At 36.3% G+C, this 26,317-nt stretch overlaps 1 protein-coding gene across 2 annotated transcripts; it reads right to left on the bottom strand.

Annotated features, from left to right (window-relative positions):
• Positions 1–23,538: 23,538 nt before the first annotated feature.
• On the bottom strand, positions 23,539–25,922 carry LOC132092072 (H2.0-like homeobox protein). 2 transcript variants are annotated; one of them, XM_059498142.1, is made up of 4 exons: positions 25,367–25,922; positions 25,016–25,171; positions 24,654–24,838; positions 23,539–24,100 (listed from the first exon to the last, which is right to left on the bottom strand). In XM_059498142.1, the coding sequence occupies exons 1-4, from the start codon at positions 25,746–25,748 to the stop codon at positions 23,801–23,803; spliced, it is 1,023 nt and encodes a 340-aa protein (XP_059354125.1). In that variant the 5' UTR covers positions 25,749–25,922; the 3' UTR covers positions 23,539–23,800. The 2 variants fall into 2 exon arrangements, with proteins under 2 accessions (XP_059354125.1, XP_059354126.1); XM_059498143.1 differs by lacking the exon at positions 25,016–25,171 and having other exon boundaries at positions 25,367–25,912.
• Positions 25,923–26,317: the final 395 nt, after the last annotated feature.

Raw genomic sequence — 26,317 nt, 5'->3', positions numbered from 1 at the left:
ATAGGGGATTTGTGCGTCTTTGACCAACCCGTTTGAGCTCAACAAAGACCCGTGCTGCTCGGAGGAATGGAAAATCCTCGCTCGGTGGCGTAGATTATTTGAGTAATCATTGTTGAGGCCTGGACCGTTTGGCACAGATTCACCTGCGGCTGTGTTTTCAGTGTTTTGTTTGGCAGCTAGACTTGATGATGTGTGTAATGTCTTAAAATACTTAAACATTTAAAGTCAACAACTTATTTACAGTACTTTCTTAACCCTCCTCCATCCAGTCATTATTCACTCATCCAAACCTGCATGAACACAAAAGAAGATATTTTCAGGAACGTTGGGAACCAAACAGTTGATGGTCCCCATTGACTTACATAGTATTTTGGGATCAATGGGGTCCATCAGCTGTCTTCAAAATATCTATATAAGTTTCTTTCTTCTGTTTAACATGCAAGAAGATATTATGAAGACAGCTGATTGACCCCATTGACTCCAAAATACTATGTAAGTCAATGGGAACCATCAACTGTCTTTATAATATCTTTTTTTGTTCAACAGAAGAAAGAAAAAAAAAATGAAATTGGTCAAAAATTACCAAAAAGCTTGTCAGGGTCAAGTTCCTTTTGATAGTTGATCTGATCATCATGTTGAAATATCTTTCGGTCTCTGAAATTTCTTTTTCTGGTGATGTCTCCAACCCCCGAGACGTTTTATGATCCTGAAGCATCAAATCAAGTTGAGAGATCTCATTTCAATCAGAAAGTGGAAGTAAAATGGCTTAGTAACGCTGCTTCATGTTGACTTTAAAGGAGAACCACATAATGTTTCCAAAAATGGCTAAATAGTATTCCCAAAGGCAGATTCCTTTAAGTGGATGCACCCAATGTGGGCAGAAGATCCCTAAATAGAAACTCTTATGAAAGTCAACGTCAAATAGTGGTTTGGGCTGCAAAATACCTGATCTATCATACCACCTCAGACTTAAACGCTCGCACAGATTTTCTGTTTTCACGTGCCAAAACTATCATATAAATGGACTTTTTCCAAACCCTTCCGAGGCAGCGTCAGGTAAATCTTTTCTGCTTGTTGAAAGATGTTTCGTTGTAAATTTAGGTGGTGTTTCTTACAAGCTGTCAGTTGCCTGGAAAGCCTTAGAAGTTTATTAATCGCCAACCGATTGCACCCACGAGGCTTCTGGTTCCTAGGGTCTCGCCGTCAAATTTTCAGTGCCTTTTATCCGTTCCATTTTAGGCAGCAGAAGCATTAGAGAAGCAGGGTGCTGACAGTGCACTCTTAGAAGAAAAGGTTCTATATACCTTTTAAGGTGCTACAGGCACTGCGTATTTGGAACCCCTAAAAGGTTCTATATAGAATAAAATATTTAATATAATTGACAAACATCAAGACCCTAAAATGTAAAAATGTAATTCACATAAATAAGTCACCCATGAATACTGAAAAAAGCACACCCAAAGTGCATAGAACTAGTCATTTATTTATATTAACAAAATAATTACTATTACTGAAAGAATGCTACTGTAATTTCAAATATTCAAGGATTAAAATGTACAAATCAACCTTAAAACACCAACCACTTAAAAAATCTCATAAATAATGAAAATAGAGTTTCACCTACATCTACATATTACAAAATAAGTCCATTATAAAATTACATTAATCTATCACTAATAAATAATGCAAATATACAGATTCATCTAAATTCCCATCAGGGTTAGAACGACATCAAATACCTCAAAACTACAAATCCATTTTAATATAACTCACAATGGAAATATACAGATATAGAAGTACTTTAAATCTACAAATTCATATTAATATCACTCATGTGAATACATAGATTAAAATTCAGATCAACATTTCAGAACATCAAGTACTTCAAATCTACAAATTTACATTAATATCACTCATAAAGAATTGTAATTACAGATTCAGATTCAGATCAGCATTTCAAAATAACATCAAACGCCTCATATTTACAAATTTACATTAGCACTATTCACGAAATATCAAAGTATTATGATAATTTATTATACATTTTGAGCACTGGGACAGACAGTTTTTTTTGTTTGCCTTCTGGAGAGTTTAAACAGGTATTGCTCAACAAAATTAATCAGGAGAGTGATGTGCTTGGGGTATTCCACACTGAATATGAAATAAGTAGCAAAGATGCACTCCATTGCCTCCATCACATCCGTTTCTGCGCTCACAATGTTGACTCTCCATATTGATGCTGGCTCTTTTTGCATGGAGGGGGTTTAAAGCATCATGAAAAACTATAATCGGAGTTTGCTTTACTGATACCTGCAAGTTGGAAAAACATATAAATTATTTGTGAAATAACTTAGAATCTTGCATACTTTCTTCCAAACAATTAGGGATGTGACTGACCATTTTTTACCACAGTGGAAAGGGCCAATTCACTGGCTAGGTTGCACACGCAACTCACAAACAATCATGACCACAGAAACTCCGTGATCAATGCAATATTCATTAATAAAATAGCTCGGATAGCATACTGAAAAACTAAAAATCAACAATGTATCTGTATTTGATTTAACTAAACATGCAGCTTGATTATTGAAGAGACACTACACAAACATTTTTTACACATGCAGTTTCTCACTTTCTCTCTGTTGTAATTTAAATAAAAATCCTATTCGTTCAAGCTACATCATGTCTGTATCTGATTTAAAGCATGCAGAATGCTAGATATAAAGGCCGGTTGCTAAAAAAAAATGCATCAGTGATTTTTTTATCTCCACGTCTTTCATTTAAATTGTGCAAATGTTTTTGTGAGAAACTGAGCAGCCCTCTCTCAATTTTAACATCTTTGTATTTCTCCTGATATAACAAAACAACTGTCAATAAGAGTAAAACAGTCTCCATTAGAACATTATTCTACAAGAGCAAGACATTTTTATTTAATTTTGTTATCACATTCACAGAGCTACATGCAATCAAGTGATCGTGGCTGTCAATTCAATAAAATGATGGCATCTCAAATATCTGCTCATCACAATGAACGTCATACAGTTTGGAACTCAAGTTCAAATCATTTTCTGAGTTAGGAGTGGGATCGCAAATCATTTGAATCAATTCGGGAGTTCGGAGCGGGTTCGCGAATCATTTGAGTCAGTTCGGGAGTTCGGAGCGGGATCGGGAATCATTTGAGTCAGTTTGGGGATCGCGAATCATTTGAATCAGTTCGGGAGTTCGGAGCGGGATCGCGAATCATTTGAGTCAGTTCGGAGCATGAATCATTTGAGTCAGTTCGGGAGTTCGGAGCTATTTCGCGAATCATTTGAGTCAGTTTGGCAGTTTGGAGCAGGTTGGCGAATCATTTGAGTCAGTTCGGGAGTTCGGAGCGGCTTCGCGGATCATTTGAATCAGTTCGAGAGTTAGGAGCGGGATCGCGAATCATTGAATCAATTCGGGAGTTCGTAGTGGGTTCGCGAATCATTTGAGCCATTTCGGGAGTTCAAAGAGTGTTCGCGGATCATTTGAATCAGTTTGAGAGTTCGGAGCAGGATCGCGAATCATTTGAGTCAGTTCGGGAGTTCAAAGCGTGTTCGCGGATCATTTGAATCAGTTCGAGAGTTCGGAGCGGGTTCGCGAATCATTTGAGTCAGTTCGGGAGTTCGGAGCGTGAATCATTTGAGTCAGTTCGGGAGTTCGGAGCTGGTTCGCGAATCATTTGAGTCAGTTTGGCAGTTTGGAGCAGGTTGGCAAATCATTTGAGTCAGTTGAGTCAGTTCGGGAGCTCGGAGCGGCTTCGCGGATCATTTGAATCAGTTCGAGAGTTAGGAGCGGGATCGCGAATCATTTGAGTCTGTTCGGGAGTTCGGAGTGTGAATCTTTTGAGTCAGTTCGGGAGTTCGGAGCTGGTTCGCGAATCATTTGAGTCAGTTTGGCAGTTTGGAGCAGGTTGGCGAATCATTTGAGTCAGTTCGGGAGTTCGGAGCGGCTTCGCGGATCATTTGAATCAGTTCGAGAGTTACGCCGCCTTCACACTGGCAGTTGAAATCAGCTCCGTAATACGCAATACGCCCCCAGTAGACGTCGTACACAACGGTGAAAAGTGTCGGAAGCCTTGGAACCGAGTAGAACAAAAATGGCGGAAAGGTTGGAAAGGCTGACAGCGCGACACCCTGAAATACTCCCTGAAATCCTCACCGTTGTTCAGACGCAGCTCACCAACCAGGCGGTGAAACTCCCCGTACTGATACCTCTCTGCCAGGTAGTATTTTACCCACATGGATCTCTTTTTTTTTTTGCTTGCTTCTCCAGTATAGGAGAGCAACAGCAAGAGCATTGACAAGTCTACGATTAGCCATAATATAATTTTCTGGCTGTATGTGAATGAGTGGGAAAATGGCCACAACATTGAATTGTACAATATTTAAATATTAAATTTTTTAATTGTATTAACTGCATAAATTACGTTATAAAATCATTAAAATGAAAAAATGACATGACAACTTGTCGTTATAAAATCATTATTTATTTTATTAAAAGTTAAGAATTCAGGTTTGTTTATCAGTACCATAGCAACGCCAACTTCCACTGGAATTGTCGGATAGGAACCGTCCGTAGCCTTTCGCAAGAGTTCAATTTTTTGAACGCATCCGGATGGCCAACGGACACGATTTTTTTCGCACCGCACTCGTTCGCACCTGGTTCGGACCCATTCGCATGCGGTCTGCGAATCTCCATAGAAAATGAATGACTTCCGGTCGTTTCGCTGCCGTATCGGAGCTGATTTCAACTGCCAGTGTGAAGGCGGCGTTAGGAGCGGGATCGCGAATCATTTGAATCAATTCGGGAGTTCGTAGTGGGTTCGCAATTCATTTGAGTCAGTTCGGGAGTTCAAAGCATGTTCGCGAATCATTTGAGTCAGCTTGGGGTTCGCGAATCATAACTGTATATGGATAGGCATTTTTAACTAATTTAGTAGCTAGTTCTAATTACTCTTATGAACTAGTATTTTTTGTTTTAATGATGTGCCTTTTAACAGTATCAACTATATTCAAAAACTAAACAAATCTTGCCTAAAAAGTGCACGTATCTAGGCTAATGTAAATTTTGAGTGTGTTCTTTCACTGAATTATTCGGTGTATTCAAAGGCATTTACGAATGCATGTGAATGATCACAAAATTCAAGATATGGGGGTTAGAAAATGTATATATTTATATCATTTTATGTAGTTAATCAATATCACATGAAGAGTGCCATTTCAGTTTTTCTCCAAAAATCAGCATGATTAAAATGTGATGTTAAGTTACTACAAACAATAATTGAATTACGAATACAAAATGTTGCAGAATAATGTAATATATGAATGAATAATAGCCTAAAGAACCTTTGTGCCAAAAGGGTTCTTTCTTGTCATTATAGAACCTTTTTAGCATAAAAGGTTCTTTGGAGTTAAGTAACTATAGAACCCCAAGGAACCCTTTTTTCTAAGAGTGTTGTCCAGTGTTGGGCAGTAACACGTTACTGTAACACCAAACTGTAACGCATTACTTTTTAAATAAATTAACTCCGTTACCATATGGTGCATTGTCCGTTACTTTTTTTTTTAAATAATTAATTTTGACTGAAGTGCAGCCGAACCTGTTTGCAGCAGCGACGCATTGTAGGATTGGTGGATGCCAACCACTGTAAACACGAAGACGCACTGTGGGCGTGTCTCCGTTTATTCAAGTATGTGCGGCAGTCATGGCGAGTCAAGGCGAGAGCAACACGAGTTTCTCAAAGTGGAAATATGCTCATTATTTCACTTTAGTTGAGCATAAAGACAAAAACCTTTTAGTCAAATGTAAGATGTGTCTTTCTGGTTCGAATGTCCTATCCTAGCCCACGAATTTCCGATCCGTGCGCTCAGATTTTGTAAACCGTACCCTCGGTTTTTTAATCTGTACCCCACGAATTCATAATCTGCGCGCACACTTTCGCAATCCGTTCCCATGGATTTGTAAACTGTTGCCTACTCACGGACTCATGCAGCAAGCTCATACGTGTTAACATACAGTTTTAATGAATATTATTATGTGGAATGGGTCAACAGCAAAGTGTCTTAAGTGATTCTCTGTGTGTCTTTCTCATTCAGGTGAAACATTGTTGAAAACATGCAGCCTGTCTCTACTGTGGAGTCGCCAGCTTTCAGTCAGCTCCTTAGCATGATAACATAGATTTCATTTTTAAACAGCATTTATATATATATATATATATATATATATATATATATATATATATATATATATACACACACATAGGTATATGTATATGTATGTATGTATGTATGTTTCTCAAAATTGATTCTGAATAATTCTGTTTGCTTTCATTTATTTATTTCAAAATGTTTTGTGTTATGTTGTCCATTGTTGATAGTTTTCATACTTAAGCTGTGAAAGGAACATTTTTAAGGGCTCAACACAACAGCTTTTATGATGCAGAGGCCACTTTAGCTTTTGATTATGAATATTATTCAGTTTTGTTATTTATTTCAGAAATCCTTGTGATATACAATATTCAGTTTGTGCTGGTCTGACTTAATCAAAATAGTGTTTAAAAATTACTTTCTGTTTTACTTTGTGTTTGCATAGACCATAACGCATAAAAGCGCATTAATGGGAACATTAAAGAAAGTTCTTTAAAAAAGTGTCTAAAAATACTTAGACACTTAAATCAAGATATATGTGTGTGTGCATCAGAAATACATTTCTGAATCTTGTCCTGTGCATTTGTGAATCTTGAGCGCATTTGTAAATGTTGTTTGCATTTCTGAATTGTGTGTGTATTTCTGAATTTTGTGTGCATTTCTGAATTTTGTATGCATTTGTGAATCTTCTGTGCTTTTTAAATTTTGTGTGTGCATTTGTGAATTTTGTGCGCATTTGTGTATCCTGTGTGTGTATTTATGAATCATGTGTGTGCATGTAAGAATCCTATGTGTGCATATGTGAATGTAGTGTGTGCATTTATCTTTATTGAGACTCTTTTGGCTCCATATTCTTCTAAGTAGAAAAAAGGTTTATATATATATATTGAATTATATTAATATTTGCATTTTTAAGTGAAAAGTGAAGTGACATTCAGCCAAGTATTTAACTCATCCGAAATGCGCACACACAGAGCAGTGAACACACACACACACTGTGAGCACACACCCGGAGCAGTGGGCAGCCATTTATGCTGCGGCGCCCGGGGAGCAGTTGGGGGTTCGATGCCTTGCTCAAGGGCACCTAAGTCGTGGTATTGAAGGTGGAGAGAGAACTGTACATGCACTCCCCCCACCCACAATTCCTGCCGGCCCGGGACTCGAACTCACAACCTTTCGATTGGGAGTCCGACTCTCTAACCATTAGGCCACGACTTCCCACCTTTTAAATAATGTGATATTAAAGTTTTACTGGTATTGTTATTGACTACTGTAATGTTAGTACTCTGACATCACTGGGATGTAGTTTGTAATTGTTGGCACCTCTGATTGACAGAAACATATAAAGTTGTTCATTCGTGACATGTTTAAATGATGTTTCTAGCGTGGTTCTGTGTTAACCTACAGCAGTGCAGTCGGTAATCCGTTCCAGGCGAACCTAGGACTTGTAAATCGTGTGCTAATAGCAGCTAGCGGCACATATTAGCCTGAAAGCTCCCGGAGAGAAATGCAGTCATTCTTTCCCTCTTGATTGTAAAACATCGGGATGTATAGAATGCAAATAGGTTTTAGATGAAGCAACTGCGCTTTTCTGCCATGTGGATTTATTTCCAGTGGTGATATTCTTATAGGCATTAATGTCCATGAATGATGTCATAATTTTACGCTGGATAAATGTGCCCTGGATGATTTAGCAATTGCTGCTCCAAAATGTTAATTCAAAAGGAACACGGGCTACTAAATCACACGAATAAAACTTTAACACACTCAGGAAAGCCAATGGAAACTGGGAAGTCTCTAGAGAGAGAAATGTGTATTACATCAACAAGTCAGGCAGCAAAGACAGTGACCTTTGACCTCCACGCTGAGCCTCCGCTCGTCCATCACAGGCCCGAAAACTCCCCTAAAAGCCCCGTTTACAGTGCCTGGCGCGCTCGGAGTGAAATATATCCCCACGGATAGACAGAACGTATCAATGAAGTGGGATTCTCAAGACCCGGAATATGCTCAATATTCTGGGGTCATTCCGCTCAGACGTAAATTGGTTAAAATGCGTGGAAGACTTCCTGACTTATATAAAGCATTAGGAAATCGCTCCCCTCTCTGTTTCCTCTCCTCCTCTCGATCCCGAATGAAAGCATTCCCGAATTAACCTGATGTAAATCAAGTGGGCTTTTCGTCGGTGGTCCCAATCCCAATCAGAGTGAGGGAACGGCTTGGAAGGCTGGCTGCTTATTACTCTGTAAATATAGTGTTGTTTTAAGCGATTAGCGACCGTAGGTGATTTCTTACTCCCGTCTGTTCTTGAGGCAGAAAAAAAAGGACAACTGTGAAGAACACTTGAGATTCGTAGGAGCCCAGTAAATTATGTTAATGCACACATTTTAAATGTCTCATATTTCTCTTGGCCTGTTATCAAGACGACTCGGGTAAGAATGTAAACCACCTTTTCTGCCTCGTCCGCTGCTCAGTATTTAATGTTATCTTCATTTGAAACATTTCTGTTTGTGTAATAGCAGTCATAGCCAGATTTTGAAGATCTGAACATTTTTCACAGACGTTTGTCCAGCTCGGTTCTTGTAGATGATGCTTCGGGAGTTTGTGATAGTGATTTATCTGATAATTCAGAGAAGAAGAGAAAGAGCTTAAAGATGAGATGAGAAAACTGGCTTATAAAATGATATAAATTTTGACTTCGTTCATACTGATGATCTGTTTTTATTTTTCATGTTATATCTTGTTTTTAGTAGAATGACGAGAATAGCAAACATCGAAAGAATGAATGTGTAATTATTAACTGTGATCTGGACCACTTAAATAAATATTTCCAATTTTGACCTAAATCAGAATTTTAAAATTCTTTGGCTTTGGTGGAGATTTGTAAGGAATAATAATAAAAAAAGATTTTTTGCTAGTTACATTGATATTCCAGCAGGTGGCAATAAATGACTTTTTGATTTTTGTGATTGAATCATTTGAATGTAGTAACCAAAATAAAGAGTTAGTCATTTGAATCATTCACTCAACTGATTCATTCAAAAGCATTGATTGATTCAGTAACCAAAATAAAGAGTTAGTCGTTTGCATCATCCACTTAAATGATTCATTCAAAAGCATTGATGATTCAGTAACCAAAATAAAGGGTTAGTCGTTTGAATCATTCACTTAACCGATTCATTCAAAAGCATTGATGATTCAGTAACCAAAATAAAGGGTTAGTCGTTTGCATCATTCACTCAACCGATTTATTCAAAAGCATTGATTGATTCAGTAACCAAAATAAAGGGTTAGTCGTTTGAATCATTCACTCAACCGATTCATTCAAAAGCATTGATTGATTCAGTAACCATAATAAAGGGTTAGTCGTTTGAATCATTCACTCAACCGATTTATTCAAAAGCATTGATTGATTCAGTAACCAAAATAAAGGGTTAGTCGTTTGAATCATTCACTCAACCGATTCATTCAAAAGCATTGATTGATTCAGTAACCAAAATAAAGGGTTAGTCGTTTGAATCATTCACTCAACCGATTCATTCAAAAGCATTGATTGATTCAGTAACCAAAATAAAGGGTTAGTCGTTTGAATCATTCACTTAACCGATTCATTCAAAAGCATTGATGATTCAGGAACCAAAATAAAGAGTTAGTCGTTTGCATCATTCACTTAAATGATTCATTCAAAAGCATTGATTGATTCAATAAGGAAAATAAAGAGTTAGTCGTTTGAATCATTCTCTCAACCGATTCATTCAAAACACTGATTGACTCAGTAACCAAATTTACAAGTGAATCATTCAAATCATTCACTCAACTGATTTGTTTAAAAGCACTGATTAATTCAGTAACTAAATTTAAGAGTTAGTCAACTGAATCATTCACTCAACTAATTCACTCAGAAACACTGATTCACTCAGTAATGAAACAATTTGTTCAAAAACACAGATTAATTCAGAAACACTACTACCAAGCTGTGTTTAATTCTGTGGTTTTGTTTGAAACTATTTTTGTTGGTGGAGCAAAAATAAAAAAAAATATAATGCATAATATTACTTGTGAATTACTCAAAATTATCATATTGTTTATTGAGCTGTTGTTTTCATGCTCGCAGTTCTGCCATTGCTGTTCTTAGTTTTTTGCAACAGAACAACATTAAAAAGCATAAATACAATAAACTAAATATTCTAAAATAGTTACAAAAAAAATTATGATTTTCCTTTGACTTCACTTTATGCATGTGACATTTTGCAAGAAATAGTAATAAAATAACTATATATGATCTATTTTCACAGAGTCACCAGAACCACAAATTTTAGGCTTTTTACAAAATTAGAAAATGCAGAAAAACCACTTTGCAATAAAATGTGTTGTCTGAAAAACACTCGTATGATTGTGTCATCGTGCTTAGTCGATGAAATATGCATATCAGGTGCTTGTGTGATGTTGCTGTGATGATTCTCCATTATATGTCTCTATTAAAATCACTGAAATATGATTTGACATTTGATTTAAGCTTATGAGAGAGAAAAGAGAGCCATGTTAGTGTTCTTGGAATCAAGGAAAACGGGTTGAAATTAAACGGGTGATGAAATTATAAAATTAAAATGCAATAAAAATTCTAAATATTAAAAGTATAATAACACTGATTTCCCAGATTTTAACATCCTTAATAATAAGATTAGGATTAGTTTGCCAATGTCATTTTAGTATATTATTATAGTTTTTCTGTTTTCATTTTAATTTGAGTTAAAGTTGATTATTTTAGTTTTTTTGTATTTCTTATATATGACTATGCCGTTTTTAATTTTTTAATTTCAGTTTTAGTAATTGTAGTGCATCAAATTAAACTAAATAAAAAAGAAAAATGTTGCTAAAATGAGAAATTAGATCAAATACTATATATATATATATATATATATATATATATATATATACTTAGTGTAATGGATTTGTTTAAATCACTCACCCTAAAAATAAGCAACAACACAGTGATGTATGATTTTTGTAAACACTGATGAGTGTGACTTTCCGATCTGAATCAGCAAGTTGCTGCTTGTTGTCGAGCTCCAGGACCTGAAGGAAAGCAGGTGTGTGTTTTCAAAGCTAGTGATCCATCACAACAGCACCTTCACAAGAGTCTGATTGTTACAGACAGGGTGTTATTAGAGGGTGTGTGAAGCTCTGCCGCCCCTCCTGCTAAAACACAGATAAAGAGGGATTCCAGACACGAGGGGAGTGATGTTTGTGTGTGTGTGTGTGTGTGTGTGTGTGTGTGTGTGTGTGACGGGTCAGACAGGATTCACCTCCGACCGGCTCGTCTGCCACTAAGTGTACGAATCGCCAGGGAATTCCACCCAAATCGTTCGCCTGTCCAAATAAATAACCCAAAGTGGCACTCGAGACGATGCAGAACATGATCATTTCCTCTCTGGGTTTCCTGCAGTCAGAGCTCATCTTTCCGTGCTTCAATCTAGCAGCTGTGCGGGGGGTGTTTTTAAGGCAGGAGTGTGTCGGGTCAGCACCTGAGGTTGTAATGATTAGCTGATGGATGTTACGTGTCTCAGCTCAAACATGTGTCGGAGGAGAGAGATAGAGAGATATAAAGCAGAGGCCGTTGATAGATTGATGTTTATTTGACAGCAAACTGTTTGTTTTGATTCATCCTTTTTAAATGCATGGGTGGGCGCTTTGACTGAAGTCTCCATATTTCACAATATAGTTATTTTTCAAGGAAATTCAATGGAAACTGTGTTAAAAAATAAGCAGTTCGTCCCACTAATAGCTGTAGAAAATAAACACATTTCTACCATTGCTTTAATATTTTTTGCAGTATGCAATATGATGCAATTTGTGTACTGTGCATAGTATGTGAAGTATGCATTTATTTGATGGATTATGTTTTATATTTACATAAAAGAGAGCTGTACACATATTGCATATTGCAAATTATGAGTAGTATTATCATTAGGCGATAGCCTACAGCACAGTAGCAAAGTGCTTATTGTTTTAAATGCAATTATAAAATATGCTCTTACATCAGATGCATGCGCACTTCACACACCATGCACAGTAAACATATAGCATACTGCAAAAATACTAGTAGTATTTGGACTGGAGTAATACCGTGTAAAAAAAAAAAATTAAATAGAGATTTTTCCACACTAAACAGCTATAATTGGGCCGAACCTCTATTAAAAGTGAAACATAAACAATGAAAGCAATGAAAAAATAAAAAACTTCATTTTTCATGGAATTTTTTCTGTGCACACTATGTGAAATATTGTTTCCCACAATGCAGTGGGTGAACCTACAGCATGGTTGTTTCTTCAAGACAACAGTTTCTTGTTTCTTTAAGAAACAAAGGTGCTTTCCATTGCGAAACTGGTCTCTATGATAGTGCATTGCCATATGGCCCAGTCCTAAAGCTACTTGTAATTTACACCATGCAACATGTTTACGTCATAGTATGTGAAGTATGCATAAATCTAATGCATGATCATTTTATAATTTTTTTTCTGAATATTATTGATAGTGCAAAAGGGAATGGGAAAAAATATGGCAAAGCATTAATAAACTAACTGGCAAACAGAATAAACAAGATAAATTAACTGAACTTAAAATTAATAATGTAGTGGTGAAAGATCCACTCACTCTAGCGTCTTGAGTTAAACTCATTTTTTTAAATATTCTGTCCAAGGAATATCTCAATTATTCATCACACCTGAATGTGTTTCTTCTCCTGTAAACTGCACACAGCCTATATTTATGATAAAAGAAATTACGGAACCAGATGTGGCATCCATCATTGATGAGTAAAATAATTCCAAAGCTAAGGATCAGTTTGGATTGGACACACATTTCTTGAAATTGCATAAAGAGTCTTTAGTTTGCCCTATTACACATATGATTAATTTATCAATCAAACAATCTGTTGTTCCACCAGACTGGAAGATGGCCACAATTACACCAATTTTTAAATCAGGGAGTAGATTAGATATAATAATTACAGACCAATCAGTATCTTGCCAGTTGCCCAAAATGGATAGCAAAACAATTAATAAAGTATCTAAATATATGCGGCTCCCCTCTGCATCCAATGCAATTTGGTTTTCGTGCTCATCATTCAACTGAAACAGCTGTTAATGTGTTTATGGAAAAGGTCAAACATTCATTAGACACTCATCCTGTTGTTGGTGCTGTTTTTCTAGATCTGAAAAGGGCTTTTGATTCTGTCAATCATCAGATGCTCCTGTCTAGATTAACACATTTCAATTTCTCCTAAACAAGCCATCAGCTGGATGAACTCATACTTAGCCAATAGAATACACTGTGTCTCTATTGACAACATTAAATCTCCCTATTTAGAGTGTCCAGTAGGGGTTCCTCAAGGCTCCATACTTGCACCTATTCTTTTTTCTTTATACATTAACGACCTGCCTACAATATGCCAAAACATCAATATATTAATGTATGCAGATGACGCAGTCAATTTTACACATGCAAAAACTGTTCAAGAAGCCTCTCAGTCACTTACATCTGCACTGAGCCGTGTACAGGAGTGGCTCATTAAATCATGTCTACTACTGAACCCTAAAAAAAACTGTTTGTATGATGTTTTCTAAGCGGCAGATTGAAATGACTCGCTCAAATATATTTTTAAACCGAGAAGAACTACAGATTGTATACGAATTCAAATACCTTGGCATTGTATTACATCCAACACTATCTTTTAAAAATCTTATCGAAAACTGTTACATTTAATCTTGCTAACTTTAGATATATTAGACCGTCTGTCACATAAAGTAGCCAGAATGTTTCTTCACTCTATGATCCTTTCTCATATTGAATATGGTTTTACAAACTGGTCACTCACAAACGCCACAACGCTCAAAAAAATGGAGTCACTTTTCAAACAAGCTCTAAAAATTTTAGACCGGAAACTACTTTCATATCATCAATGCTCAATATTACAAAAATATAACCTACTAAGCTTTGCAAATTTCTTAAAGCTCAAATATGCCTGTGCTATACAGTATATAAGATCCTACATGGTCTTGCCCCATCCCCACTAAGCCATATTAGATGCCCTGTTTGCTAATTGCGGCATTTCTTATATGTTGTTGTTAACTGTAGTGTCTTTTAAATTAAGTCGAATCATGTTTAAATTAAATGTTTAGCTGAGTTACTAGGTATTGTTGAGGACCTCACATGGGACTACAAATGTAAAATAGCCTGGGGGCTAACTTTGGCATATGTACATTACTGAAAAGCTATGTTCATTCATATGCATTGTCCCTTTTAAATAAATAAATAAATACATTTTTTATTTAAATTTAAAACAATGAGCAGTTTGCCTCTGTGCACACTATGTGAAATACTGTATCCCACAATGCAGTGCAGTTGATGTCACATTTTTGCACGTATTGGATTAAAACGACAACACTAGATATAATATTTGAGTGTTTTAGGATCTTTCTTTGCAGATCTCATCACTATGAAACTTGGCTATTGTAGGAAGTTGCCTGCATGTTGTTTTTAACGTCACTTGCTGGAATAAACACACTGTTTTCTAAAAATAGTGCAGCAATCATTACGCCAGTGTTTCATTCTGCACATAGTGAAAAAGCTGAAATAATGTCCTAGTTTAAGCTGATAAAATCAGCTGGCCCTGTAAAGTATCATATATTCATATATAAAGTTTATGTTTGTAAACTCACTGAGCACACTGTATGTAAGGCGTTTTTAATCGTGAACGCTAATAACTGTAGCGTCTGGCCCTATCAAACCTTATTCTACCAAATGAGGAATCTGCAAGGAGATGTGAAACCAAGTAACTTTCTAAAAATCACTCACCTTCTTTTCCTTGTGTTTGGATGACAGTTTGTGTGAAACCAAGACAGCTGACCTGCGTCTGTGATAGCAGACTGAAATTTATTTCACAATAATGCATTGGAAAAATGTGAAAGTATTGGTGTGAAAACATTTTGCTAATGAGGTTTTTGTCTTCTAGTTATAGATCTCTTCCAAAATTTTAAAGCATCATAAGCGCAGTCTTGGTTTAAAGGCTTGTGAAGGGAATCCCAGAATGCATTGCGATAAAAACTCTTTGTGGATGGCAGACGGGATGAGAGAAATGTTATTTATAATTACACTAAAGTTTGGGGGTTCAGTAAGTCCTTGCGCTCACCAAGGCTGCATTTATTTGATAAAATTACAGTAAAAATTGTGGATATTTATTGTGATTCAAAATCGCCATTTTCTATGTGAATATATTGTAAACTGCAATTTATTTCTGTGATCAACTCTGTATTAACAGCATCATTCCTCCAGTCTCCAGTGTCACGTGATCTTCAGAAATTATTCTAATACGTTGATTTACCGCTCAAGACACATTTCTGATTATTAGCAATGTTGAAAACAGTTCATATTTTTGTGTAAACTGTGATACATTTTATTTTCAGGATTCTTTGATGAATAGAAAGTTCAAAAGAACAGAATGGATTTGAAATAGAAATATTGTGTAACATGTCTCTTTTGATCAGCTTATTGTACCTTTGTTGAAAACCTTAGCAACCATTTGTTTTAAATGAGTTTTAATGTCAATATAATGTTCATTAGTTTTAGTTTTTGGTTTTATTTTGTTTGGTTATTTTGTTTTTGTTTTTGCCTTGGAAATTAGTGAAACGTGTATTTTTATTTTTATAGTTTTAAGTTTGGCTGATGAAAATATCAATGCACTGAATGCCCTGTAATTATTCCTGAAATGCACATTGCTTGTTTTCTTTCATCGCCACATGGCATATTGGCTCGTGAAACTGAACTGTGCTGGGAAGGACATTTAGAGACTGGACTTCATGTAAACTGAATTGAATATCCCTGATTCAGTCCATGCAATCATGGCCTGCTGTGGCCAGTCCTCTCATCATGATGTTTGAGCTGCTTCTTTTATGTGGAGTCATTTGCAGTGAATCAGAAGTGCAGTGAGTTAATCAAGCACAAGGTTGGGGGTTCGATTCCCCGGGAACACATGATAGGTAAAGATTGATAGCCTGAATGCACTGTAAGTTGCTTTGTATAAAAGTGTCTGCTAAATGCATAAAAAAAAAAGTCTCTTTATCTCGTTTCTCTCCTCTAATCGCACTGTTTGCTTTGGAGCACAATCAAGACAAACTGAACTGGTGTTGTGTTTGTCTTTCTCTGCCTTTAACAAGCTGAGCGATCAAACACACACACACACACACACACACACACACACATCTGTCTCTCTCCTCCTCACAGGCGTCAGATAATGAGCTCATTATCATTACGCTCATGAAAAATGAGCTTGTTAAAGACAGTGGAGGAGCTCAGGGTGGTCCTTCAACACCACAGCGCCATCACACTGATTTAAAGCAGCGTCTTTCTAAACAAAATCACATCTCAGACGTGTCGAGTGTTTGCTTTTGAACCCAAAACATGGCTGGGATTGTGTTTGATTTGAAACTTATTATCAGCTTCACTGCTGAACAGATAGAAGAAGAGTGGATTTTAATAAAACACGATTTGTGTCGTCAATGTACGCTAAACAATAATAAAACAAAACTGACTGGAGCATGTTTTGCAAGCATTGCTACAAAAGTGTCTGCAAAGGTGTCTGGTTGGATGCTAATCATTAGTGTGGGATCTTTTCTCGTTCTGAGCTATAATACTTACTGTTTCGAAAAGCTTGGAGGTTTGATCACATCATTAACTAATTTATTGCATGTAATAATAAGAGCTGCTTTAACTTACAGTACCAAGCTATAATTAAATCCTCATTAAAGCTTTGTAGTTTTGTTGTTTTTGTGTTTTTCCAGATCATCATCATCCTCGTTCCTTTGCGTGAGCTGATAAATTGGTATCGAGGATGTGAAAAAACAGATAAGCTTGAGTTAAAAAAAACAAAGACATAAATAAAACCCTAATCAGATCATTTACTTGTGCGGTTAAAGGGTAAATCTTGTGGGAAAAAAAAACGTAATAAAAATTTATAATAATTTAAATAAAAAAATTTCATACATTTAATAATCATAAATATATATATATATATATATCTAAAATTAAATTTATTAAATTTAATTACATATATAATATAAATTATAATTATATATACTGTGAAACATCATAATGCTCCTTTGTTTTACATGCATACATTTTTTATTTATTTAGATTAATTAAATAATGACCCATCATCGAGTTGTGTGAGGGACTTTAATACATATGTTCATGGCTTTGCACTTCTTGGGCTGAAACCATTAACTTGAAAAGCACCATAAATCAAAAAGCCACGTGCGTCATGATTATAGAAACCTAACCTAAGCTAAATATCCTCTTTGTTCCACCTTTGATGACAATAATTAGCTTCTCCATCTTTGTTTTTTTATATCATTGCAGTCTGGCTGAACACTGACAGTGTAAACGTCTTTAAATCCGCAGATGGGACGTGAGATAAGTCTCCGACAGAGGAGCGATCAATGCTAACTAACAACAAACCAGGAGCGAGACATGCCAGAGAGCTGGCAGAAACCTCCAGGCCAGGTTTATTGCCATGTTCAACGGCCTTGGGAGTCTTTACATTAGTACCAATAACAGTCTGTGATTAGACTTAAGTGTGTGCACAAGGCATTACTTTAAAATCACACGGGTGTTGAAAGCCTTCTTCAGTAGTACGAGCCCGAGTGGTAAAGTCTCTTAGGAGTCCAAGAGCCGGCCAAGGACAACCAGGCCCCATCCATGCTGTTCTTCATGGGTTTTTCACGAGGCGATGATGCCCCGTCCTCTGTGGTCTGCAGCCAGTGTGGAGCATGTAACCAGAGCCAAGGTGGAGCGAGAGGAAGGGAGGAAACTCCGAGCGAAACCAAGAAAAATGTAGCGTATGAAAATGTCTCCCTTGGTTTATAGCTGCGCAGACGGGCGTCCAAAAGAAACACATCTTTAAATTTAACTTTAGACTCTCTTTTTTTTCCGTTCTTCTCTTTTCCTCACCCTCTCCCAACCGACTGGCAAACGCTTTCGGTCTGTGGAAAAGCCTGGAAGCTGCGAGCATGTTAGAAAATCGCTCGATAATGCAGCTTTTTGGTAATGTGGCAACAGCTCCCGTGTAACCCAGATCGGTTTTCATCGCTGTGAACATGCAAAACACTGAAGACTTTAACACGTCAATGCAGGAAACGTGTAAAAGCTAAGATTTTTAGTCATTTACAGACAAATGAGAAGGTTAAGGCATGATGACATGGCAATTTATTAATCTGAAGTCAAGACACTTTTTTTTACATATGAAATAATAGGTACAAAATAAAATTACATTTGCATAAGTGTTTGATACATCAGGCTTTCATGGCTCATACTGTAGGATAAACCGCTTAATACTCAAACTGAGCAAAAATATGCAATTTATTACAGAAAAAGTGACAAAAAGTGATGAAATTCTGATCCTTCTGATGTAAATCAGTGAGCTCTTTATAGGAGTACAGAAGATACCTACATAAAATTAGATAAACATCAGTCGTCTTTCTATATCGGTCATTAATATGTCTTCGTAAGATGAGATTTTACTGATCTAAACATAATGCAATCCGATGATGATTGAGAGATGAACATATAAATGTTCCTCAGAAGATGTGAGATGATGTTCTGGAGGCTTGTGAAGATCATTCCTCCGCTGAGGAACAGAGAAAGTAAAGCTTCTGGAAACAAACGCTCCTCAAAATTATATTTCCCAGCGACGAGAGGATAAAATCGCTGTTTTTGAAGCAAATAAACTTACAAATTGGGACTAGTGCAATCAGTTTAATGATTTAACGTTACCAAACTTTAGCAGGTTTTTCAATACATTTATTTAAAAAAAATTGACTGACAATATGAACACAAGTTTGAATGTAACACAAAACAAATGTTTAATTAAAATCCTTTCGACAAAATCTGAAAGGGCTGAGCCAAAATCTAAGGCATGAGTGCGATAGCTTTAACAGTAAAGTTTTGATCAAGTATACAGTGTATTTTTTTCTGTTTTAAACCAGATTCTCATTTAAAAATATCACACTATGGAGGTAAAAAGAGCTGAAAGTTTCGCTTTCTTTGAATGACAGCTAAGTAATTATAACTGAGTTTAAACCTTGCCTTAACTAGAAAAACAGAGTCGGGCCATCGTCCAAAGTCCTGCCACAGTCTATCACGTCTTAAACTGAATAATAATGCGTTTTTCTTAAGGTGAAGGGTTTACTTTCTCCGTCTGCACTCACACAATCTCAGAAGTGTCCTCTGCTTCCATCTGTGGTTTAACACATTATGAACAATATTGTGTTTTATGTGTTTCGAAGTGAAGTTAAGCATCTAAAACGCTCATAATTCTAGTCTATATATATATATATATATATATATATATATATATATACACACACACATAACATTCAAAAATGCAATACATGCAATAATTGTATTTTATATTTTTTTTAAATATGAAAAATAAGATTTTTACATATTTTATATATATATAAAATACAATTATTGCATGTTGTTTATATTATTTATCTTATTTTTTATTGGTAATTAATTATTAATTATTATAAGTTGATTCTTATAAACATGTACAATTACATATGCATAATATGTATATATATAAAACAAATAATATATACAATTAATATATAAAAATTTATAAGATATGATTATTATATGTAATCTATAATTTTTCTATTAATTATTATTAATTTATTTATCAACAATTTATAATTTATAAATACACTTTTAGATTTTATATATTAATTAGACATATGTCTTACATATTTTATATATTATATCATTTTATATATATATTAGAAATATAAATAATTACTATACACAATGTATAATTTTTATATTAATTGTTTATTATAATTTACAAATTGTAGAATTTAACTACATTTTTTAAAAAAAGAATTTAAAATACTTTATTTAGTGATTTGTTTTTAACGTTCACTTTTTTAGGAACGTAATGCAACCTGATGCACTTTTTGGAAAAAGCTAAATCGTTCAAACTTGATTCACTGATGGACTGACTTACATTACAGGCCTGAAACATTTAGAAGAGTGAAACTCTACAGCAGCTGATCAGCGACTCGCTCTCGTCCCGTGGAGATCCGAATCAATCCCATTAATCCTTCTGCAAATGTGTTTGGAAGCAAAAACACCCAGGGCCCTAATTTATGTGAAGCAGCTCCTTACTCAAAACGTCTCGGCCTGCGAGCTGCTCTGTGTCGAGGTCAGAGGGACGTTCGACTCGCTCTTTAAACAGTGAAGAAACGCTGGACTTTAAATGCTGGGCCAGATGGGATTTCTCCCAGTGATCATAAACGCTCCGAAGACACTTCACAAATCAAACACTGCAGTATTATGTTAAGCTTTTGCACTTTTATTGTTATTGCATGTTTGTGCATACAAACCTGATTCACAACTTCACGAAGGAGAATCTGAGACGAGTGATTTATGCACACATTATGAGGCCGGCTCACAGATATAAGTTCTCCATGGAAAGTGATTAAGCTGTAACTGTAAATGCAGCGTCTGTAGGTCGGAGGAAGAGGTTTAGGTGTGAAGGGGGAATGTCCTGAAGTGGAATTCAATATTTGTGCTTAAGTGGAAAAACCGGAGATCTCCAGAGGTCTGAAGGAGAGCAGAGCTCGTGGTTCTTCAGGTGGTCTTTGGGGAAATCATTCATGTTCTGAGCTCTGCTTTCCTGAGATCTTCATGTCTCCGTGTGTTGGTCAAAGATGAACTAACATTAATTCTGAAATGATTCTATTATGGCAATATGAACTAAGATTTCATATTATTTATGGCATTGTTTGATAACTTGTTATTTGTGTCCAGTCTCTTTTTTTTCCTGGATCCTTCTTTAACCTGAAACTAAAGTGCTTTGAGTTTTCAATTGTTCATTTTAGGAGTTTGTGACAGGTTTTTTTTTTTTTCATTTTACCTTGTCGGTAATTTTTTAATGCCAGCAATTTGTAAAGAAAATTACATATTTTATAAAACAATAGGACACAATGTGATGTACTGACATTAAGGCATTTTCTGTATTGTTAAGACTTAAGTGTACATTTTTCAAAATTGAGATTCATGCATCATCTGAAAGTTGAATAAATATTCTAAATCTCTCCATTGACTTATGGTTTGTTATGATCTGACAATATTTGGTCGAGATACAACTATTTGGAATCTGGAATCTGAGGGAGCAAAATAATCTAAATCTTAAGAAAATCATCTTTAAAGTTGTCCAAATGAATTCTTAGCAATGCATATTACTAATCATAAATTAAGTTTTGATATATTTACGGTATAGGAAATTTACAAAATATCTTCATGGAACATGATCTTTACTTAATATCCTAATGATTTTTGGCATAAAAGAAACATGAATAATTTTGACCCCTACAATGTTTTTTTTTTTTTTTTGTGCTATTGCTACAAATATACCCCCAGCGACTTTAGACTGTTTTGTGCTCCAGGGTCACATATATACAGGTGTTTTACCTGTTGTTTTTTTTTAGTTCTTTTTGCACTTTATTCGTTGTCTTATGTTTAACAGAAATGTCTGTAAAATTAATGGATAATGTCCTGGCATTTTCTGTTATATACTGTTACATTTTCTCATTTTCTATATATATATATAATCCTACTTTTCCAAAGTTTGTGCTTAAAATTGTAAAGGTTGCATTTATTTAGGAAGAAATATAGTAAATACCATAAAAAAATCTGAAATATTACTAGGCTACAATTTAAAAAAGCTGTTGTCTCTTGTAGCATATAATAAAGTGCAATTTATTTCTGTGATGCTCCGCTGTATTTTCAGCATCATTCCTCCAGTCTTCAGTGTCACGTGATCTTCAGAAATCATGAAAATATTTGCTGCTCCCGAAACATTTCTGATTATTATCAGTGTTAAAAACGTTTGGCTGTTTCATATTTTTTTGTGGAAACTGATACATTTTATTTATCAGGATTCACGGATGAATAGAACGTTCAAAGGAACTGTTGAGAAACATTTGTAACAATATAAAAGTCATACTTCCACTTTTGATTAATTTAATGCGTCCTTGCTGAATAAAAGTATATATATAAGTAACATTTTCACACTTGTCATACAGAGGCACAAACACACACATACTTCTGCTTCATTCTCTGTGATTTCGCCGTATTCCTGGCACAGACAAACTGCTGGGATGTTCCAGATTTATAAATGTCTTTTAAATCCTAATTCTTCTCACAGAAACGAATGCCCTGGGTGAACGCTCTGACGCAACGCTGTTATGAATCAGTAGCTGCTCTTATCACTTTATGAACTCATTAAACTACTTAAATGTGCAATAACTCATCAGAAGATGTTAAATATACACTAAAGTAATGTCATGAGGCTGTAATATCTCTGGATGGATTATTGTCTAAATCCTCGAATAGTTTCGCCGTGACATTATACACTCCAGCTCATTGCATGCATGTGAAGTGTAGCTTAGACAGATAGAGTCTATAAATGGAGTAGTTTTTGATGCGCAGATCTGAACTTATATTCATAAAGCATTCATACTCATCGGCTCTGTTGCTGATATATGGAGCCAGCGAAGGTACAAGCCATAAATCCACGCTCTTCGCTCTCTGTTTATTGTTGGAAGCCAGATTTCACCCAGCTCACCTGTTTTTCAGGGCGAAAAAGCCTTGGCAGTATTACATTATCTGGATTATTGTCTATTGAATTGCTTGCATTTAAATCTCAGTTATAACTATTATGAAACACATTACTAAAAATGTACACTTAACCAAAATAAATAAATGAAATAAATAAATCCTATAATTTTGTCAAAAATAAATATATTCATTTTCATTTAAATCATTTTCTTGTCTTAATGCGTGTCATGATCTTTATTTTAATAAATATATTGAATAATCAATACTGATCAATAATTGAAATAGATTTTAAACTAATTTTTAACTGCTGCTAGAGAAAAGGCTTGCCCCTCATTATGTTTTTCTCGTAATAAGATGCACGCGCTACTTTTGTTTAGACTAATACATTATAGTTTTTTTTATGTGTAATTGATTTCTGCAAAATTGTGAAAATGACATGAACTACTGAATTATGCAACCGATAAATGCAGGCAGCTATTAGTGAGAATTGTGTTGCAAGAGTTCATTACCATAACGATAAATAAACAACATTTATATGAAATATGCACTATAGCCTAATTGTTTTTCAGAAAAAGTGAGGAAATTAGTTTGACATAAATGCATCCACTGTTTGTTTAAAGTATTTTATTTAATTTACTCGTTTTGAATTTCGGCTAAAGTGCATTGCTTTCCATAAATACACCACGTGGTATATTAGTAACAAACGTTTATTTACATTTTCAGTGCAAATACTTACAGACCAAATATAATACAGTCACGTTTATCAACGTTTTAAATGATGAACATTCAATTCCCAAATCGTCTCATGAAGGTCGAGTGGTTCACTGCAGCCAGATCGCTGCTGTCCTCTCTCAAGGGTCATGAAGGGTCTGTTTCACAAAGAAACGATGGCTCGCGCGCGCTCTGTTCTGTATCTCTGTCCGTAATACGCTTAATTGGCGTCCATCAGATGCTCACGCGCTCGTTTCTGTCGTGGAGTCTGTGCTGCATGTGTCGTGCGTGCTGACCGCGAGAGTTCCGGGAATAATCACATTGGCTTTGTTGAGGTCAGAAATGTCCACGTCGCTTTTGTCCTCCGCGCCGTCCTCCGATTCGGACTCGCTCGGTTCGCTTTCACACTCGGAGTCCTCGCGTTCTTTGGGTTCGGTTTCGGTCGCGGATTTATCCGTCAGCTCTTTCTCTTTGTCCTTCTGCGCCTGCGCTTCTTTGGAATGCCTCCACTTCATCCGCCGGTTCTGGAACCAAACTTTGACCTAAAACAGGAGAAACTTCGTTTAATTTTTTTTTTCTTCCAATGCTAGAGTATGTGTTTTTAAATTAAAATGTGTTTTTATTTATGCATTTGTATTGTAATGCACCGTTTTGAGAATGAGATGTCAAGATGAACGTGCATTGTTACATTTAGTGCACTTTTAGCTATGCAATATAGAAATGCATGCACAAACTGAATCGAAAAGTTTGTCAATTAATTGAAATGACCAAGACGGCTTTCAACACTTAACCGGAAAGTTTTGAAACTCTCTTATCGCATTCGCTTTCTGTCGTTTTACTTCCGAAACTCTTGCCCAAATCCCCTAAATTTGGATGATTTGAAACGAAACAACTGCACCCCTCCTGCATTTGCTAATAATTGACTTTCATTTCTCTAGAAATGTGGTTGTCGCAAAATGCACGAGCCTCCAGCTGCTAAAGCTCCAGATGGCTCTTTGCACTCTAAAGCATGCGTTTCAATTCAAAACGTTATTTAAATAAATAACACCTTTATTTTTTGTATGCATTCGTTTGCATTGATAATCAGTCGCTCACCTGTGCATCGGTGAGGCCCAGCATCGCAGCCAGCTGTTTTCTGTCCGGTTTAGTGACGTACTTCTGGATTTCAAAGCGCTTCTCGAGGCCTTTCCGCTGGAGGTTGGAGAACACGGCTCTGGACCACGACCTTTTCCTCTTGTAAGTCTGTGGCATTGTGTCTTTGGAAAGCACCGCGTAAGGCCCTGTTTGGGTCAAACAACACACACGCCATTAGAACACAACCGATGCAACAGACCCTGAGAATGCAGTTTGGCCGGAGTGCATGTTATTCAATAGCATGTGCAAAGGCACTGCACACGCATGCAAAATGATAGGAGCGTCTCCTGCTCTTTAGGGCTCGACTGGGGTGTCTACACTACCTGGGAAGGTGTCTTGAAACTGATGTTGCCCTGATTGCCTCGCGGCATTGCTTATTGAACCCATCATGGAGGAGGTTTCGCTCATGGACGCGAAGTAAGGGCTGGCAGACACATGGACTGCTGACTGCCGATTCGGACTAACAATCAATGTGAGATCTGTTACAGAACGACAAACACCAAACAATTCAGCTAAGGTTCCAATTCAACTCGTATTGGATTTTATGAACAGGGCCGTGCGCGCATTGGGTTGGACGCATCCAATTGTTTTAACCTAAACAATCTAATGTCGTCCTTTCCATAAGTGCTTACTAGAAACCCACTGTGTGTGTGATTTACCAAAATACGTCTTACCTCTCAGCGATAGCGATTCTTTTCCCCTCGGCTCGAAGTCTGTGGATAATATCCGATCGATCCCGAACTTGAGGTCTTTGCTGCACAGCGGAGGCGCGGATTGCGCGTTCAACGCAGCTCTGGATGTAAAGTGTATTCCGTGCCTGTGATACGCGGACGCGCTTGGAGTGATCGGGGACGGGCGTAACGGGGATCCCCGGGCCCCGATGTGAGCCATTAGCGAAGACGAACCGGGGATGTTCTCAGCATCTCCAACGTGCAGAATATCAGCGATGCAGAACGAGGGTTTCTTCATGCTGTCCACCCCAAAACCGCTCGAGCAGTACGCGGTCCAAAGGCTAAAGTTCGATGCGTAAAACGGATTGAGTCCCGCCGTGTACATCCTGGCAGGCAAGCCAAAACTTCTCGACACAGAATCGCACACAACTACATGTAATGAGTACAAACTGCCCTCTCTCGCGTTTCTCCTCAAGTATGGAACTCCAGACAGGAGACCAAAAAGCTCTAAGCAGGACTTCCGTTATTGATTGGCTCTTTGCAAGCCAATGGAAGTGGACAGAACGGTCCAACACGCCCCAAACACGACGAGCACTTCCAGGATGACTCTTAAAAATCACCACGTTTATTAACTGGCGATGATTCATATGATACGACCTTAAACACTTCAGAGTTTGTTTTCAAGTGTATTCATTCTAAGTGAATCAAATTGTAATTTTAATTAGATATTAGAAAAACAAACAAACAGAGGAACCAATTTATTTAGCTATTCCACGAGTTGTTAATTATAAGCCAATGCATAAATAGCCTGCATGAATAAAAATATTATCATTATTTAATTTGAGCGAATAAATAAGTTTTATTAGGATGCATTATATAAAACTAAAAATAATGAACAACATTGAATAGTTTTTTAATGGTGCACAGCTTAGGATAATTGGAAAATAATAATTT

This window comes from Carassius carassius, chromosome 18 (assembly GCF_963082965.1).
Source record: "Carassius carassius chromosome 18, fCarCar2.1, whole genome shotgun sequence".
Taxonomy (NCBI): Eukaryota; Metazoa; Chordata; class Actinopteri; order Cypriniformes; family Cyprinidae; genus Carassius; species Carassius carassius.
The sequence above is the reverse complement of the archived record's forward strand: the minus strand, read 5'-3'. Positions and strand labels throughout refer to the sequence as shown.